Below are 18,760 nucleotides of genomic sequence, written 5' to 3'. Positions count from 1 at the left end.
TTTGCACAAACATGAAATATTGATTGTAGATCAGCAGACTCATCTATATATATGAGAAATAGCTTTAACTGTTATTAAGTTAAATATCTGTAAAATATAAGCTCTCTGGAAGTAAAGTACAAAATGTAGAGGCCATCAGCATCAGTGTTTTCTGTTGGACACCTCATTATAAGCGTAGACAACAAACTACGAATGAACTTTACAAAGCAAATTTTTTTAAAAAAGAAAAAGCACAAAAAATTTATAAACTCTTTTAGAAGTATGCAGATCTGTTAGTGTTCTATCATCACCTTTCTCTAAGTTTCATTTCCTTCTCTATTTTCTGGCATCTATGTCATTTCTCTGCCCTTTGTCCATAACAAAATGTTCTGACATTTTGGGTTGGAGCAAAATCTCATTTCTAAAGGTCCCAATTGCTCAGTATGAGATGGGACCATGTCAGTGTTATATGACTTCTTTTTACTGATCAGTTTCAGAGTTTAGCTTCTACAGTATCTTCGTAATGCCAACACTTTGTCATTAGTTCTTTTCCAACCATTTTCTGAGTTTTATCTTGTACTCCTTTTAATGCCAATACTTCTATCTTGGAAGTTATCCACAAATTCACATCAGCAAGAAAATAGCAAAAGGCAGCAGCTTTGCAGCTAAGTTATCATTATTGCCTCCCATAAATAATAAAACAGTTTCTACTTTTAAAAACATAGCATATTTTGATTTTTGCATTTGATGTGTGAGAAAGCTCTATGTATAATGAATCTTCATATAAAAAGCTGCATTTTCCCTTTGACCTTCATTATAGAGTTCTGAATGCAAATGGAAAAATTTAGTTTCCATTCCTGAGATTCTTAATTTTCACTTCAGGTTGTTGGTCTTCTCTGATTCAAAACCGATCTTTGAATTTTTAAGGTTGGTCTCATAGACCATATATAAACTTTGAAAAAACAAATAATCCCACAGGATTTTTATGCTTAGTTCATTTCCATTTCACCTGGAATTCATGTTGATTCCAAAGTTTTATGTTTAATTTGCTGTACTGTATTGATTCTGGGAGAGTTTCTTAATTTTATCCCCACCAATGTAGACCTGAGACAATACAAACATTAAATTACTGTTATTCCCTTTAATATTATTAGAGTCACAGTCAAAGAAATAATACAATGTTGTTATAATCCCATAAACAGCTTTTTAAAATATTTATTTATTTATTTGAGAGAGAGAGAGCGAGAGAGAGCTAGAGAGTAGGGAAGGGGCAGAGAGCGAGCGAGCGAGTGAGAAAGAGAATCAAGGGAATCCTAAGCAGATACCCTACTGAGCACAGAGGCTGACATGGAGCTCAATTTCTCAACCCCAAGGTCATGACCTGAGCTAAAATCCAGAGTCAGACATACTCAACTGACTCAGCTACCCAAGTGCCCCCAGCTATATTTTTGCAGGATATAAGAATTAGAGTGGACATTTCTTGGTTGGTTGTCTACTATGCCTTCTCTCCTTACTTCTTTTTCCTCTTGGCAAATTTCTTAATCTCTACCTGCTCTAAAAGTGAGGCCTAACTGGTGCAGAACACTCAATCCTGGCATTACCTTGACCTCAGTTTTGGTTCAATCATAAACATAAGTGCAATTTGGGTCAATGAGTAAGAGTGAGTCCAGGGACTGCGTGGAAGAGGCACTCACTGTTCTTCAGGACAATGTGATTTGAGATCTGTAATGACATTTGAGCATTTTGTTATTACTCAAGATCCTAGCACTTGAGGGGATGATATAGGTAGTGGAATACCAGGCAGAACTTGAGATTAAAGCTGACAGCAGAAAACAGAGCAGTGAGTAAGTTGTGGGATTAATCTGCATTTAAAGGCAGTGCCGCCTGTGGATCTTTCAATAATATAAATCAATGTGTTCCATATCTCTCCTTACCCCTTCAAAACTTATAATATACTGAAGTCAGTTTGAGCTGTGATTCCTTCCACTTGAAACCAAAGATTTCTGATATAGGTATTTAGCTAGTAGTTCAATATATCTGCAAATACTTTGGAATCCTTAAAATATTATAGTTGAGATGCAAGGAAATCATAAACTCTTCAAGAATCTGGGAAGAATATATTCCTTATTTAAGACTCAACTGTTTGAGGATTAGGAATTAATTTTTACAACTAGACAAAGATAGAAAAATTGAATACATCTTGGTGGTGCCATTATTATGATAATAGTATTATGACATTATTACCAATAATTAAACTTAAATATATACTAGCATTATTTTTCTTGATCTTTTTCATCTTGATCATTTTCTTTACTACTTTTTCAGTTTTGGTTAGATTCTACATCTTATAGAAAGTGACTCTTGGATAGTTAACTAAGAATGCAAAACAAGACTTACATAAACTGAAAATTTAATTTCCCGGCCTATCTGGATTGGTAATCTACTTATTTGTTTGTTTATATCCCACGGTAGAAGTGTAATGACTTGCCTTACATAGATATTTATAACATAAGAAAAAGTGTACAAGAATGTCTGAGGAAAACAGAGCAAAAGGAAAAGTAAGAGATGGGTGATAAAGCCGTAAGTGAGATTAATACCCAAAATGTGTTCTATAAATTTTTATATACTTATTAGAATTAAACAGGATCAACTATTTCATTCACAATATTCCTAGAGATTAACACTGGAAAGGACCTAATCTATTTATGAAGGAATAAATTTGGGAAGAATTTATGAGTGGAGTGGGAGAGGGAACTTGGAAAGAAGGTGCCATATAAGTGTGTGTGTATGTGTGTGTGTCTGCATTTGTGCATGCATATATATGTATTTGTGAGTGTGTATGTGTATCACAAGGTTTTGCTGAGCATTATGGGCACCGTACCTGTAAAACCTGCTTCCTGCCATGTATCCCATGGTAAGAGCTCCATCTTGCCCCAACCCATTTTTTTTTGAGAGGCTGCCGTAAAAATTTACAATACTTCCACTTATTTTTGGATCATTAAATGGTATTTCTTTAAATGCCACTCTATCTGTCTTCAGTCAGACTCCATAAGAAAACATACCAACCAGGATGAATTAAAGTTCCAGGGAGGTCCAGAAGAAGTACAATCATGGAAGGTAAGAGTAGATGATGGAGACCAGAGGCAAACAGTGCTGTAACCTGCTACTGCAAAGGACTAGTGAACTGTTCATTGAAAAGATCGAACAGTGCCAGAAAACCACACTTCCAGTTGGAAAGACCAGCATTTTCATATATTTTTAAAAGATTTTATTTATTTATTTATTTGACAGAGAGACAACCAAAGAGGGAATATAAGCAGGAGTGGAAGAGGGAGAAGCCGGCTTTTCCACTGAGCAGGGAGCCCAGTGCGGGGCTTGATCCCAGGACCCTGGGATCATGACCTGAGCTGAAGGCAGACATTTAAAGACTGAGCCACTCAGGTGCCCCAACATTTTTATATTTTTAAGAACAGAGAATTTAGCTCTCTATATGAGGGATTTCTGTACTTTGGGAATGATTCTTTGTTTCTAACAAGAATACTGTGGTACAAATATAAGATGATTTATCATCTTTATAACCAACCTGGCTATAATACTTTCGTAATAATATTGGGGAATAGGCCTTTAATTCTATAACCTTTTCCATCTGAGAAAGTGAGTTACAAAGAGGAAATAGTCTGATCTTGAAAACTCATGATCATGGTAAAATTATAACATTTTAAAGAAAAAAAGAATAAAATGAGGAATTTTTAACTTCTTGTTCTAGAAAGCACAAGAATGTATTATCCTTACTGGTGAATGATGGCTGAACAAGAACAGGGTTATAAATTTCAGTAAAAAGCAATTCTTAAAGGCCTATTTTAAAACAATATATTATTCCTCTGAACATACATATTTACTCCTGGGAGTTAAATTGCATTGGAAAGACAAAATATGACTCTATCCACCTAAGTGTTAGAGTAATTGATATCTGATCCAGAAAACTTTTCTATTAAACATTACTAAGCATAGATCCATTATTGAATATTTATTTATTTAGCAAATAAATCTTGATATTTTCATCAAGAGGAGACAGGATATGCTTATTGTATTACTTTATTATTATTAAAATACAACCATGCAAGAATGAGAACTATACAAAATTACATTATTTTGCTGGAATATATGAATAAAAATCTTGAGCAAAATCTTTATAAATGAAAACATAATTCTGGGGCTGATGAATTATTATTTGCTTTATATACCCTGACTACTCGGCATGAATCAAACTGGATTTTTCTTTAAATAAGAAAAATGGATAGCTACTCTGCTAAAAATTCAGTAATTTTTTTTCTATGAGAAACATAATATAATACAGCTTAAGATTTTGGCTGGTCTTACTAGATTCTCCAAATAGCAGAGGATGCACAGTAAGTTTCTGAGGATGTATAAGCCTGGTTGTCCCAGAAGGCAGATTTGAATTTTAACCTTCCCTCGTCGGTCTTGTAGACCTTAGAAGGGCAATATGGTTCTACTGTCTGCCACTGAGGGTGAAGTGGATTTTTCTCATAACGAATCACTCATTTAGTTGGTCTATTCAGTAAGAAGATTAAAAATATTTATACCTATACACATCTCAAAATTGATTTATTTTTATAGCTTTCCCCTTTCCATCTGTTTTTGTGGAAATCCCTGACATGGGTGACTGTGAATTGAAGGTTAGCTAGAGAAAAATATACTGCCCCAGAAATCTTTATTGTTAAAACTTTACCTGCTCATTACCGCCACCTCTGCCAGCTATTGCTGGGCTCACTGCACTGTCACAAGATGGAGGTGTAAAGAACTCAACACTATCTAGGCTTGATGAAGGTGACCTGGATTGGGCAGAGTTTCTGAGTTAGAGGTTTTTCTGCCAGCCCATCTGGGAGAATTAAGTGTTAGTCTCCAAGTTTTAATGATAATAACTACTTATCCAGCACAACATAGATAGGTAACTCTTTATCCAAGATCTTCAAGGTATAGATTTTATGACCTTCATCTGTTGATTGTTTATTTTGATGAACTTTATAATTTAGAAGTTCTTATGGCCTAAATTTCTCTTGCTGCAATCAAAACTACATACTTGTGTTCTGCTTTCCGTGGGCCATCAGTGGGTCTCCTGAAATATTATTTTTCCATTGTGGGTACAAACATGTGTGCTTGAGAGCAGTCACCGGTAGCTGTATGGAGAAGGATGAGTGAGAGTGAAGTAGAAAAGAATGTGTACAAACTGAGTGTTTCTGAGGGAGTGTTTATTTAGTCACTGAGTTCACAAGAATTTATTGTGTGCATTGTGGATAGAGTAACAAGCTGCCTACCTGTTATGATATAGGGCAGTGCAGTAGAGTAAAGCTATGCATTTTAACAACAAAAACACCCAAAACAAAAGACCTCCAAATCCAGATCTCGGTGATTTAAAGCAAGAGAATTTTGTTTTTTGCTCATGTGGGTCTTTAGAGGGGTGACCTTCAACATGGTCATTCAGGGACTCCAAGCTTCTTTTGTCTGTGGCTTCTTCAGTTTCACAGTCCTATCTACAGTGGCCAGGGAAAGAGAGTTCTGCATTGTAGGGTTTTATGGACCAGCCCCGAAAGTGGCATGTACTTTTTCTGCCCACATTCTATTGGCCATTACTCAGTCACAAGGGAGGCTGGAAATTTATTTTAGTTACATACATGAGAGGAAAAAATAACTTGGTAAACAACTAGCTAGTCTCTGCTGCTTTCAGGGGGGAGGATTTCTAGTTTCAAACTGCTCCCTTGTCTGTTTTCTCCTCCATCATTCTTTTAATTAGAGTCAGCCTTCCATTCCACCATTAGAACTTAGGTTTTAATTGAAAATATTCTCCAGAAGAGTGGAAAAATATAGTCTAATATTTACCCTAAATTACAAATTACTAAGGTCAGGTCCTTTCTTAGGAGCAGGTATATTCTAGCACTCCCTAGAATAGAGTCTGGAATATATGTGCCCAATAAATGTTTGATGAATAAATGAACAAATGAACAAACCACCCATCTCCATTGTTGATTCTCTTTTTGTCTTGAGTATCTTGGGATTCTGGAGCATCAAGAAAGGGAGAAGAGACATGGCAGACTAACACAGCGAATTGAATATAAGGCTAAAACTACTACCAGCCTTTGGTGGAGTACAGGGGATTTTTCGAGTAAGATCCAGAAAGTGACTGGGTTCACTAGCCAGCACTCTGGCAATGAAAGGGAATCTCAGAGAATGGCTCTAGTCTGGGCCAACTTACGTGGTGAGGGTGATTGGTATACATATAAAAAAGCATCTCCATCAAAAGACAGCATGGAGAACTCATACAGGTATCCTTGGGTCACCTAACGTGTCACATAAATGAGCCCATTTGGTTGTGCTCGTCAACAGAGGTGATCTCATGTTGCATTAGCCATGTAATCAGCAGCTGCACCAGCCTGCATCAGACTTCGAAAAAAAGAATCTTTCCTCATATATCCACTGACCTTTTTGGGCAATGGGTATGCTTGAGCTCTGTGAAAGTTGAACCAGACCGGGAAAGAAGAAAATCCCATGAAAAGGGGAAGGGAAGCTGGTGAATTTGATTAGTTACTGAAGGAAGATTAAATTTTAGAAATGATTGAAGGAGGCATAATATTCTATTGTATATATGGACCATATCTTCTTTATCCATTCATCTGTTGAAGGGCATCTTGGCTCTTTCCACAGTTTGGTGACATGGAGGACATTGGGAGTTAAAAAAAAAAATTCTACATCCATTTAAAAGACATGGTGTATATAAGAAAGGATACAGAGAGCTCAAGAAAGAGTTCCTAGAAATTAATGATTGGAGAGGAGAAGTGTTGGGGGAAATTGGAGGGAGAGATGAACCATGAGAGACTGTGGACTCTGAGAAACAAACTGAAGGTTTGGAGGGGAGGGGTGAGCCTGGTGGTGGGTATTAAGGAGGGCATGTATTGTATGGAGTACTGGGTGTGGTGCATAAACAATGATTTTTGGAACACTGGAAAAAAAAAAAAAGATTGAAGGAGACTGAGTCCATGGGAATGGGATAGAATATATTACTGGCCCTGAACAGACCAAAGATGAATATGTATAGGTTAAAAAAAAAATCTGTTTGCACATATCTGCTTTGCTATGTGCCTATTTGTTGAAAATAACTGAATAAATTTTTGGCAGAATAAATTATCTACGAGACAGAAAAAAGGAAAATCCTGGTTTTGGGGAAGTGTCAACAAAACAAAATAACTATTCTCTTGTGTGACTCACTTTCTAGCTACTGCCTGCCCTAATATCTTGGTACCACCTATAAGAGAGATACAGATGCTAAAGATAACATTTTATGTTCCCTTTTCCTATGTTTTAGGTCCTCACTCACATTAAAATTGCATGGGGGAAAAGAAGCCAGACCACAGACTGTACACATACAGTTAATAACAGTGGTTTCACTACCATTACAACAATGACTTTGGGGAAGATCCTTCCCTGATTTGTACCAGTCAAGTAATGTCATCAGTGCAATAGCATTGGTCACCTAAAGTACAAGTTCTACAGGGGAAGCACCTAACCAATCCCAATGAAATTTAAAATTCTAGACTATCTTCTCTACCTCCACTTTTCCCTCCAGAAGCTGTGTCTTTCCTCTCTGGTTTCCTTAAAATAGCACTGTCATACTCCAGCAATTAGTAATTATAAAATAATAGAAACAATCATTAGTAACTTATTATTATCTTCTTTTCCAACATATAAGATCCTTTAGCATGAATCGTCTTGCCAATAGATCACAATTCATCTTGATAACAGGTTTGATAGAGTTACATGAGACATGAATCTGGCTCATTAAAGTTATTATTGTTTTTAAACTCTGAGTGGCAACAGTGCTTCAAAAATATTAATTAATCTTCATGAATTCTCTGTAAAGTAAGTTAAATATAACTAAACTCATTCTACCAGTAGAAGAATTATCAAACAGGTGATATCCTCAATGAATTTCTCTTCATTACCAATGGATCCAAGAATAGATATGGAAATAGCTGAATCTAATTCATTTTCCATGACACTAGATAGACATGACTCTTGTTTGCTATTAAGGCTACTCCCCAAAAAACTTAATATATCCATAACAAATAATAAATGCTTTATAACAATTAGCAAAAAATGTGAGTTCTGAAACATTCTTATCCACTTCCTTACAAAATGTTCAGAGTAAATCAGCATCAGTGGTCCTTATAGCATAAACTATGGTTTCTTCTCTTCCCTTACCTTGCCTTTAAATTCTCATTGTTCTTTAGAGATTCAGTATTCAATCATCACTATTTATGTTTATGTAATACGTTTCCTCTAAAGAGCGTGAAAAATAAGGGCTATGTAGGACCTAAATTTAATACTTCTGTCACACCTCTGCTCTTATCAGATGGAAATGGTACAGCTGCTCAATAGCAAGGACATGGGTTCAAATCCAAGGCCTGCCACCACTAATTTGCTATGCATCTTTGGAAAAGCTATTTGTTTTCTCTGGGTGCTATTCTTTTGTTTCAAATTGAGAATCATCTTAGTCCATAATACTGGCACCTAAAAGCAATCGCTAACAGAGTACATTATTAATCATACAAACCAGTGACTTGGTCTCAAAACCATGAAAATGAGGAATGAAGGACTCTTAATGGGAAGATGTGATATTAGGTATGTGCATTTAGAGATTTTCCTTACCATGGTAGCCATTGAGTGGCTTTGTCTTTGTCTTAATTCAGAATAATGGTTGGCACATAGTAGATATTAAAAATGATTTTTGAATGAATGAATAAAAGCCAGTGTCTTCCAAAGACAAAAAGAGGGAAAAGGGAGAATGTCAGTGTTGTGTCCTCTATGTATACTTGAGCAACCAGATCTCATTTGGATATCAATGATCCAAGAACATAAGGAAAGAGGGAAGTTTGAAGTGTGAGATAGATGGAAGAAGGAAAGTAGAAAAGGGAAGCATTGGAAAAATTTCATCTTCTGGAAAATACTCTAATCCTCTAGTTTACTGATGAGGAATATGGGGAAAGGTAGCGTTTTACTACAGGTTATTCCTTCATTTTAAAAAAATTTAGAATTTATGGAGTTCCTGGTTAGCTCAGTCAGTTACGAATCTAACTCTTGATTTCATCTCAGGTCATAATCTCAGGGTTGTGAGATTTAGCCCTGCATCAGGCTTCCTGCTTAGCAAGGAATCTGCTTCTCTCCCTCTCCTTCCACCCTTCCCCCTGCACTCTCCCTCTATAAAATAAATAAACAAATTAAATAAATATTAATTTATTAATGTATTAATAAATAAAAATTAAAAAAATAAAAATATTAGAGTTTCTAGAATTTACCTCTCCTTTTACTTGTTTTTGAAAAGATTAATTTATTTGTTTTAGAGAGAAAAAGAGTGCGCGAGTGGGGGAGGGGCATAGGGAGATGGAGAGAGAATCTCAAGCCTACTCTACACTGAGTCTGGAACCCATTGTGGGGGTCCATCCAAGGACCCTGAGTGCATGACCTGAGCTGAAATCAAGAGTTGGATGCTCAACGGACTGAGCCATGCAGGTGTCTCTACCTCTTCTCTTAAAGTATAGAAACATTGTAGCATAAGGAATATTGTGCTAGACCTAGAGGACTAGTTCTACTTTAAACCTTAAAATAACTTCCCATTTTAATTCATCAGATTAAAAGAATGTATCCCTAAACAATTCTAAAATTCGTATGGAACCATAAAAGAACTCAAATAGCCAAAGCAATCTTGGAAAAGAAAAACAGAACTGGAGGTATCACAGTCCAGATTTCAAGTTATATTGCAAAGTGGTAGTAACTAAAACTGTATGGTACTTGCATAAAAATAGACACATAGATCAGTGGAATAAGACAGAAAACCCAGATATGAAACTATAGTTATATGGTCGATTAATCTTTGACAAAGGAGGAAAGAATATCCAAATGGGAAAAAGATAGTTTCTTCAACAAATGGTATTGAGAAAACTGGACGGCAACAAAACAAAACTGGATCACTTTCTTACCCCATACACAAAAGTAAACTCAACATGGATTAAAGACCTAAATGTGAGAACTGAAAACATAAAGCTCCTTCTAGAGGGCACGGGTATTAATCTTTCTGACATGGGCTATAGAACAGCTTCTAGATAGGTCTCCTGAGGCAAGGGAAACAAAAGCAAAAATCAATGATTGGGACTTCATCAAGATAAAAAGCTTCTGTACAGTGAAGGAAACAATCAACAAAACTTAAAGGCAACCTATGGAATGGGAGAAGATATTTGCAAATGACATATCTGGTAAAGGGTTAGTATCCAAAATATATAAAGAATCAATACAACTCAATACACAAAAACCAAATAATCCAATTAAAAATGGGAAAAAGCGGGACGCCTGGTGGCTCAGTTGATTAAGCAGCTGCCTTCGGCTCAGGTCATGATCTGAGCCGATCATGGAGTCCCACATCAGGCTCCTTGCTCGGCAGGGAGCCTGCTTCTCCCTCTGCCTCTGCCTGCCATTCTGTCCGCCTGTGTTCACTCTCTCTCCCTCTCTCTCTGATAAATTAAAAAAAAAAAAAAAAAAAAAAAACTTTAAAAAAAAAATGGGAAGAAGACATGAATAGGCATCTCTACAAAGAAGACATATAGATGACCAACAGACACATGAAAAGATACTCATCATCAGGGAAATGCAAATCAAAACCACAATAAGATATCACCTCACTCCTGTCAGAATGGCTGAAATCAAGAATACAAGAAACAATAAGTGTTGGAAAGTAGAACCCTCTTGCACTGTTGGTGGGAATGCAAACTGGTGCAACCATTGTGGAAAATAATATGTAGGCGCCTCAGAAATTAAAAATAGAATCACCTTATAACCCAGGAATAACACTACTGGGTATTTACACAAAGAATACAAAAGCACGAAGTCAAGGGATACATGCATCCCAATGTTTATTGCAGCATTATTTACAATAGCCAAACTATGGAAGCAGCCCAAGTGTCCACTGACTGATGAATGGATAAAGAAGTGATCATATATATATAATATATATATTTCAGCTATAAAAAAGAATGAAATCTTGCCATTTGCAACAACTTGGGTAGAGCTAGAGAGTTTAATGTTAAGCAAAATAAGTCAGTCAGAGAAAGATAAATTCCATATGATTTCATTCCTGTGTGTAATTTAAGAAACAAATGAACAAAGGAAAAAAAAAGAGAAGCAAGCAATGAAACAGAGTCTTAATTAGGGAGAACAAAGTGATGGTTACCAGAGGGAAGGTGGGAAGTGGAATATGGGGGAAATAGGTGATGGGGATTAAAAAGTACACTTACAATGATGAAAAAATACACTAAAATGAAAAAAAAAAAAACCACACCCAGCAATGTACTCCTAAAACTATAATAATAAACAAATAAATCAGAAATGGCCCTGTATTCGTTTTAATAGAAATAAAATATCAGCTGATTCTTGAATTATTACCTGTATAGATATATTCCACATATGCAGGATGAGTTTTTGTGAAAACCTCTCTTACTTTCTCTATTTTATCAGCTCTGATTTTTGTTGCAAATGGTGTATACATAACTGAGAAAGATTCTGCTCTGGTGATGGCTTCTTCAATCATAGCCTGAGAGGAAGCAAAAAACCCATTTGGCGTCAATAACAATATATGACTCTTTACGAATGTAAAGAAATATAATTACCTTTATGGATAATTTAAAAATCTATATACTGTACTGCAAAGATAACATATTTTGGTCCTGAATATTCATTAGAATAAAATTTTAATTAGTTCTGGAAATACTATTTCATATTAAGAAAACCAATTAAATGAGGAAAGTTTGTAAACAGGCGCCTCTACACAGAGCATGCTTTAAGATAAAAATAAAAATTCTAGTTTCCAAGGTGTCATCTTTCACTTGATTTTAAAAATCAAATTCTCAAGACTAACATAATTATCCTACTTTTTAAAAATAATTATCTTACTCTTGAACAGACATTGATGAGCAATTTGTACTTTAAAAAAACCAATTGAAATATCTAGAACTAAGTATTTTCTATAAATAACACAACAAACTAGACAAAGTTGTTTTTTTTTTTTCCTCCTTCTTCCAACACAGGGGAAAGAAAGCCTTTGGAATAAGAAAAACCTTCTCAACTTCCTCCCACTAAAGCTTCCCTTCCCTCCAGATCACAAGAGCCACTTGAGATGGATTTGGCTATTTAAGAATTTCTTTAAATTTTCTTTGCTCATGTACCTTTCTTGATAAAGCCTGCCATCATCCTGAGCTTCCTGTTTTAACTAGGTCCATTACTGTTTGAAACAGACCAAAAAGAAAGTTCTGTGGAGTTTTAAAAGGAATTTACTCCTTTCCTACTTTTCCTTCTAATGAGACTTAAACATTGAAAAAAAAAGCATAAATTTCCATAGTTATCTTATTTTTCTGAAAATAGCATGAAGGCATATTATAAAAATGCATATTTATTTATAGGAATATTTTTTTCAGTGACTACTAAGAGTGCCAATAACCCTAAGGAAAAATAATAGATTTGAACTGTCCAACAAAAGAAAAACCATTTAACAAACAGCAATTTATATTATTACCAGCATTAGCATTTTGTAAACAAGTTTCTGATTGATATTAAGAGCAATAAGGAGACGATTTTAAACCGAGTAACCTAATTTAACTTGTTCACTGCCTAATCCATTTCTCAGTGACGTCAAATGGCCTCTTCTGATCATCTATATAATGTAAAAGAGCAGCTTTGTAAGCATTTTCTGGATACAAAGTGTCCTTCTTTCTCTGAGACTTTCATTAGAAAATGATGTAAACTTTCTAATTTACATTTTAAAGTTGTTGTGAGGCAAATTTCTGAATGGCTGAATGAAAGAACTTAAATTGCCTACAACATTGCCCTTTCCAGGTTTGAGGAACTGGCAGGGGAACAAAGAATAGAACTCTTGATTCCAAACCGAGAGCCAGCACTCAGTGGAGATAGCAATGGATTACGAAACGTGCCACAGGACCTGGATGCAGAGGCCTGGTTGCCAGCTTTGGAAGGCTAACAAGGTCTGGAATTCAGAGATGTGGATTGAGAACTTAAACATGGTGTTTAGGCACCAGGTTCTGGTCCTCCAGCAAAAATAAAGATCCTTTATATTAAGTAGGAGAATAATTTTTCCAATTTGGAGCTTTAGTATGTTCATCCTGGAACCAAACATGGGATGGACTGTCCAGACCAAAAATATAAGTAGTCATACCTAGATGAGTGTGGAGGATATGCTAAAGAGGGAAGCTCTTTCAGACCTCACACTCTGAAGGTCACAATCTGACTTTTCTACCTTTTGCAAATTGTTCTTATATTAGCTTGCAGAATTGCTATGATGAAGTATCACAGACTGGGTGCCTTAAAGGATGGAAATTTATTTTCTCATAGTTCCAGAGGCTAGAAGTCCGAGATCAGGTGTTTATCTGCAAGGCTGATTTCTTCTTAGGCCTCTCTCCTGGGCTTGTAGATGGCTCTGTAGCTTCTCCTTGTGTCTTTACATTGTTGATGTTGTTGTTTTTCCCCTCTGTGTATTTTTGTATTGTAATCTCCTCCTCATCAGTAGTACTGGATTAAGACCCACCTAAAGACCTTATTTGAACTTAATTACCACTTTAAATACCCTATTAGCAATACAATGACAATCTATAGCACCCTAGGACTTCAGCATATGAATTTTGGGCAGACACAATTCAGTTTATAATACTTCTGAACTCTCAAATAGCTTTTCTGACAGTCTCTCTAAATATCTTAATGGAGGGTGTTTTGCCTTAAATTCTGGATCAAAAAACATTAATGAAATTATTTAATCCTTTGGTTTGTTTCCAGAGAGATATTAATAGTTTCCCAGTTAGGCCGGAATAGAAGAAAACACTCTCTCCATACCATTTCTTTTCCAACTGCTGGCAGCTTAAGTGACTGCTGGCAGGGTAACTTTGCTAAGCCATCGCACAGCAGTGACACTAAGACTCCTGCCCAAGAGCCTGTACCAGCTTTTTTGCAAGTGGCAGAAGTGTGTGGCAGCTTGATCTGTTCACTTAAGGCACTGTACGCTTAGCTTGATGCTCAGTGCTTTGTATTTAGGTTTCACAGGGCTCTGCACTCAGTAGGAGAGTATGTGCTGGAGCATGGTTTCCCTTTCTCCCTAATCAGAGCCAGTAGAAACGGGATCTTTTTTGTGGCTTCTGCCCTCCATGTTGAAGATGGGTAAGGAAGTGAGTGAGTGGGCATACGTGTGTATGTAAGAATAAGAACTGAATTCTCCATAGAGATATTTTCTCAAAGACCATCATTATAACCCCAAGGAAAAATACTGTAACGTAGAGTAGAATGAGAATACAGATTACTCTTTCACCAGATCCTGACAGATCCTTGTTGTGTTTTAATGTACTAATGTTCCTTGTTCTTCTACAGATAGACAATCTTGAGCGCTGAACCTTCTCTCTTTGTTCTTGTAAAGGAATAGAGTATATATTATATGTATAGGGTATGTCTATATATATAGCATTTATAAATATATAAGTAAAATTTCTGCTGCATTATTGAATGACTCAATGAAATAACTAGAAAAAAATTAGCTTTACTAAAATAAAGAGAATTTTTGACTGTTTGGGTAGACACCAAAATATTGGGTTTTTGTTTTGTGATGGTAATAATTTAGTAATATAGGGTTGACTTGTTTTTCATGAAGAGTTTAATATCTGCAAATTGAAAAATTATACTTAGGGAATTTTAAACACTAGAATATTTTGTAATAATCATAGCTATTAAAATACAGATTGTAATCTATTTTTTATCATCACTGAAAGATTTTCCTTGATTTGAACATAAACAGAGGAATTGCAGTTTGTAAAAAGCTGTACTAAGAAATCTGTTGCATTTCTACACACTAATAATGAAGCAGCAGAAAGAGAAACTAAGAAATCAAGACCATTTACAATTACACCAAAAATATTAAGATAGCAGGGAATAAACCTAACCAAAGAGGTCAAAGACCTGTACTCTAAAAACAATAAGACACTGATGAGAGAAATTAAAGATGGCACAAAGAAATGGAAAGATATTCCATGCTTATGGATTAGAGGAATAAATATTGTTAAAATGTCTGTAATTCCCAACGCAATCTACATATTTAATACAATTCCTATCAAAATATCAATGGAGGGCACCTGGGTGGCTCAGTGGGTTAAGCCGCTGCCTTCAGCTCGGGTCATGATCTCAGGGTCCTGGGATCGAGTCCCGCATCAGGCTCTCTGCTCAGCAGGGAGTCTGCTTCCTCCTCTCTCTCTCTGCCTGCCTCTCTGCCTGCCTCTCTGCCTACTTGTGATCTCTCTCTGTCAAATAAATAAATAAAATCTTAAAAAAAAAAAATATCAATGGAATTCTTCACAGACATAGACCAAAGAAAATTTCTGTGGAACCATAAAAGAACTCAAATAGCCAAAGCAATCTTGGAAAAGAAAAACAGAACTGGAGGTATCACAGTCCAGATTTCAAATTATATTGCAAAGTGGTAGTAACTAAAACTGTATGGTACTTGCATAAAAATAGACACATAGATCAGTGGAATAAGACAGAAAACCCAGATATGAAACTATAGTTATATGGTCGATTAATCTTTGACAAAGGAGGAAAGAATATCCAAATGGGAAAAAGATAGTTTCTTCAACAAATGGTATTGAGAAAACTGGACGGCAACAAAACAAAACTGGATCACTTTCTTACCCCATACACAAAAGTAAACTCAACATGGATTAAAGACCTAAATGTGAGAACTGAAAACATAAAGCTCCTTCTAGAGGGCACGGGTATTAATCTTTCTGACATGGGCTATAGAACAGCTTCTAGATAGGTCTCCTGAGGCAAGGGAAACAAAAGCAAAAATCAATGATTGGGACTTCATCAAGATAAAAAGCTTCTGTACAGTGAAGGAAACAATCAACAAAACTTAAAGGCAACCTATGGAATGGGAGAAGATATTTGCAAATGACATATCTGGTAAAGGGTTGGTATCCAAAATATATAAAGAATCAATGCAAAAACCAAATAATCCAATTAAAAATGGGGAAAAGACATGAATAAGCATTTCTACAAAGAAGACATATAGATGACCAACAGACACATGAAAAGATGCTCAACATCACTCATCATCAGGGAAGTGCAAAACAAAACTACAATGAGATATACCTCACAACTATCAGAATGAAATCAGCATCTGAAATCAACAACACAAGAAACAATAAGCATTGGTGAGGATGTGGAGCAAGTGGAACCTTCTTGTGCTGCTGGTGGGAATGCAAACTGGTGCAACCATTATGGAAAATAGTATGGAGATTCCTCAAAAAATTAAAAATAGAACTATCCTACAATCCAGCAATCACCCTACTAGGTAATTATGCAAAGAATAAAAAATACTGATTCAAAGGGACACATGCACTCTGATATTTATAGCAGCATTATCAGTAATAGCCAAATTATGGAAGCAGCCCAAGTGTCCACTGACTGATGAATGGATCAAGAAGAGGTGGTATACAATGGAATGTTATTCCACCATAAAGAAGAATGACATCTTGCCATTTGCATTAACATGGATGGAGCTAGAGAGTATTATGCTAAGCGGAAATAAGAGAAAAACAATTCACTTTTATGTGGAATTTAAGAAACAAACTAGCAAAGGAAAAAAAAAAAAGAACAAGAAAGAGAAAGGAAAAGCAAGAAACAGACTCAACAGACTCTTAACTATAGAGAACAAACTGATGGTTTCCAGAAGGGAGGTAGATGGGATGGATGGGTTAAACGGCGATGGGGATTAAAGACTGCACTTGTGATGAGCACTGGGTAATGATGGAATTGTTAGATCACTTTATAGTACACTTGAACTAATACTGCATTCTATGTGACCTTACTGGGATATAAATAAAAACTTTAAAAAAGTAAGCTATACTAAAAGTAAAGGTAGATTTCAAATGATACTTTTTAATTTGACAAAAATTTTTTGCAACTGAGTTATTCTTTCCCAATGTGTGAGTTTCTCTGTGTCAATACATGTTACATGTGTACATAGAATAGGGAAAACAGTCCATGTATTGGTAAGTTTACATTGTTGTTAATTATGCTTTCTCTGTTGCTACATATAAAGAAAGCTTTGAAATTAGGTGTTTACATTTGGGGCTTCTAATAACTCTCTATTGTTGGCCTTAAATTTATCAAGTTTTAAAGCTTATAGTTGCATAAACCAAGAATGAATGTGAGCAGCTCATTTCCTCTACAAACAGTAACTTATAATAATTTCTCCTTGTTCTTTAGCTAAACAAAAAGAGCCATTTATTACCTCAGAAATCAATTTGCCCAAGATAATTTTGTAACAAGGGACATGATGGGGGAGAGAGGGAAAGAGAGATACTACGTCAAGAGTAAAGGAAAAAATCATCAAATTAGAGGGAAAAGATGACTAGCAAAAAAGAAACAAAATTTGCTCCCTCTTCTAAATCCAAGAAGGTTGCTACTCCCTGGTAAATTTTTAAAAGCACTCAGGGTACCTAGGATAAATCTGGCAGAAACTATAAACAACAAACATTTCAAGATGAAGGGATTATGAAAAATTTTCCCCAATTTTTTTTGCTGGGGGATTCAGACAAACTGCAACCTTTTAACTATGTGTCCAGTGATAGTTGTTTAGTAACAGAAATCTTATTAGTTCTAATTAGAAAATGTGATCAAATTATTATATATTATTATCAAATTTTTCCTTTAATGCTTCCAACATCAGGGTTGACCATAACTGCAATAAATTGCTTTCCTTTAAGATTATATCTGGAAGGAACCTTGGGAATTTTCCAGCCCAGTTCACTGAATTGAAGATGAATTAAGTGACTTGAAGGGGCTTAAGTAACTTTTCTCAGGACAAACAGCTTTTTAATTTTATAGAATTTAGAATTAGGGTTTCAAATATGATATTTTACTTTCTCTTCAAAAATTACTGTTTTACCTCCTGGGTTTTACTCTCCTGTTTAAAAACAGTCACAATAAACATCAATTTAAATTCTAAATTATTTAATTTAGTTTAGTTTTGCAATATATGTGAGTGCTATAGAATTTTAGCACATCTATATGTATATGTGTCCTGGGCACAGAGTTGGCATTTTCCAGACCTCTTTGCAGTTAAGTGTAGCCATGTGGCTCTGTGTGGATCAGTGGAACCTAAGTGGGAATGATACTCTTTCTAGGCCTGGCCTATAAAATTCTGCCTCATATGATCCTCCATTTTCCTTATCAGCTTCCTAAAGAGAGAGGGCTCTCAGGACGTGGAGGAAGATGAAACTACATGGTAGAGGAACTATGGGTTCTCACTATTTCTGATTTTAGGAGAACCAATCAGGAACACTCAGACTGAACTACAGCACGCGTGAAAAAATGACTTTATTGTTTTATTTTTTCAATTTAATTTTATTTATTTATTTTTTTAAGATTTTATTTATTTATTTGAGGGAGAATGAGTGAGAGAGAGCATGAGAGGAGAAGGTCAGAGGGAGAAGCAGACTCCCCAGGGAGCTGGGAGCCCGATGCGGGACTCCATCCTGGAAGTCCGGGATCATGACCTGAGCTGAAGGCAGTCGTTCAACCAACTGAGCCACCCAGGCGCCCGACTTTATCGTTTTAAATTACGGAAATGTTGTAGCAGTTAGTCTATCCTAATTCACAAACAATA

At 35.7% G+C, this 18,760-nt stretch overlaps 1 protein-coding gene across 3 annotated transcripts in view; it reads right to left on the bottom strand.

Moving 5' to 3' along the window:
- SPATA16 (spermatogenesis associated 16) overlaps positions 1–18,760 on the bottom strand; it is a 259,451-nt gene that overhangs the window by 68,964 nt on the left and 171,727 nt on the right. For all 3 annotated transcript variants that reach the window (XM_059163453.1, XM_059163451.1, XM_059163452.1), the window contains exon 6: positions 11,485–11,632. In XM_059163453.1, the coding sequence (XP_059019436.1) occupies positions 11,485–11,632 (148 nt within the window). The remainder of the gene's footprint in view (positions 1–11,484; positions 11,633–18,760) is intronic.

The sequence above is a fragment of the Mustela lutreola genome, chromosome 2 (genome assembly GCF_030435805.1).
Source record: "Mustela lutreola isolate mMusLut2 chromosome 2, mMusLut2.pri, whole genome shotgun sequence".
Taxonomy (NCBI): domain Eukaryota; kingdom Metazoa; phylum Chordata; class Mammalia; order Carnivora; family Mustelidae; genus Mustela; species Mustela lutreola.
The sequence above is the reverse complement of the archived record's forward strand: the minus strand, read 5'-3'. Positions and strand labels throughout refer to the sequence as shown.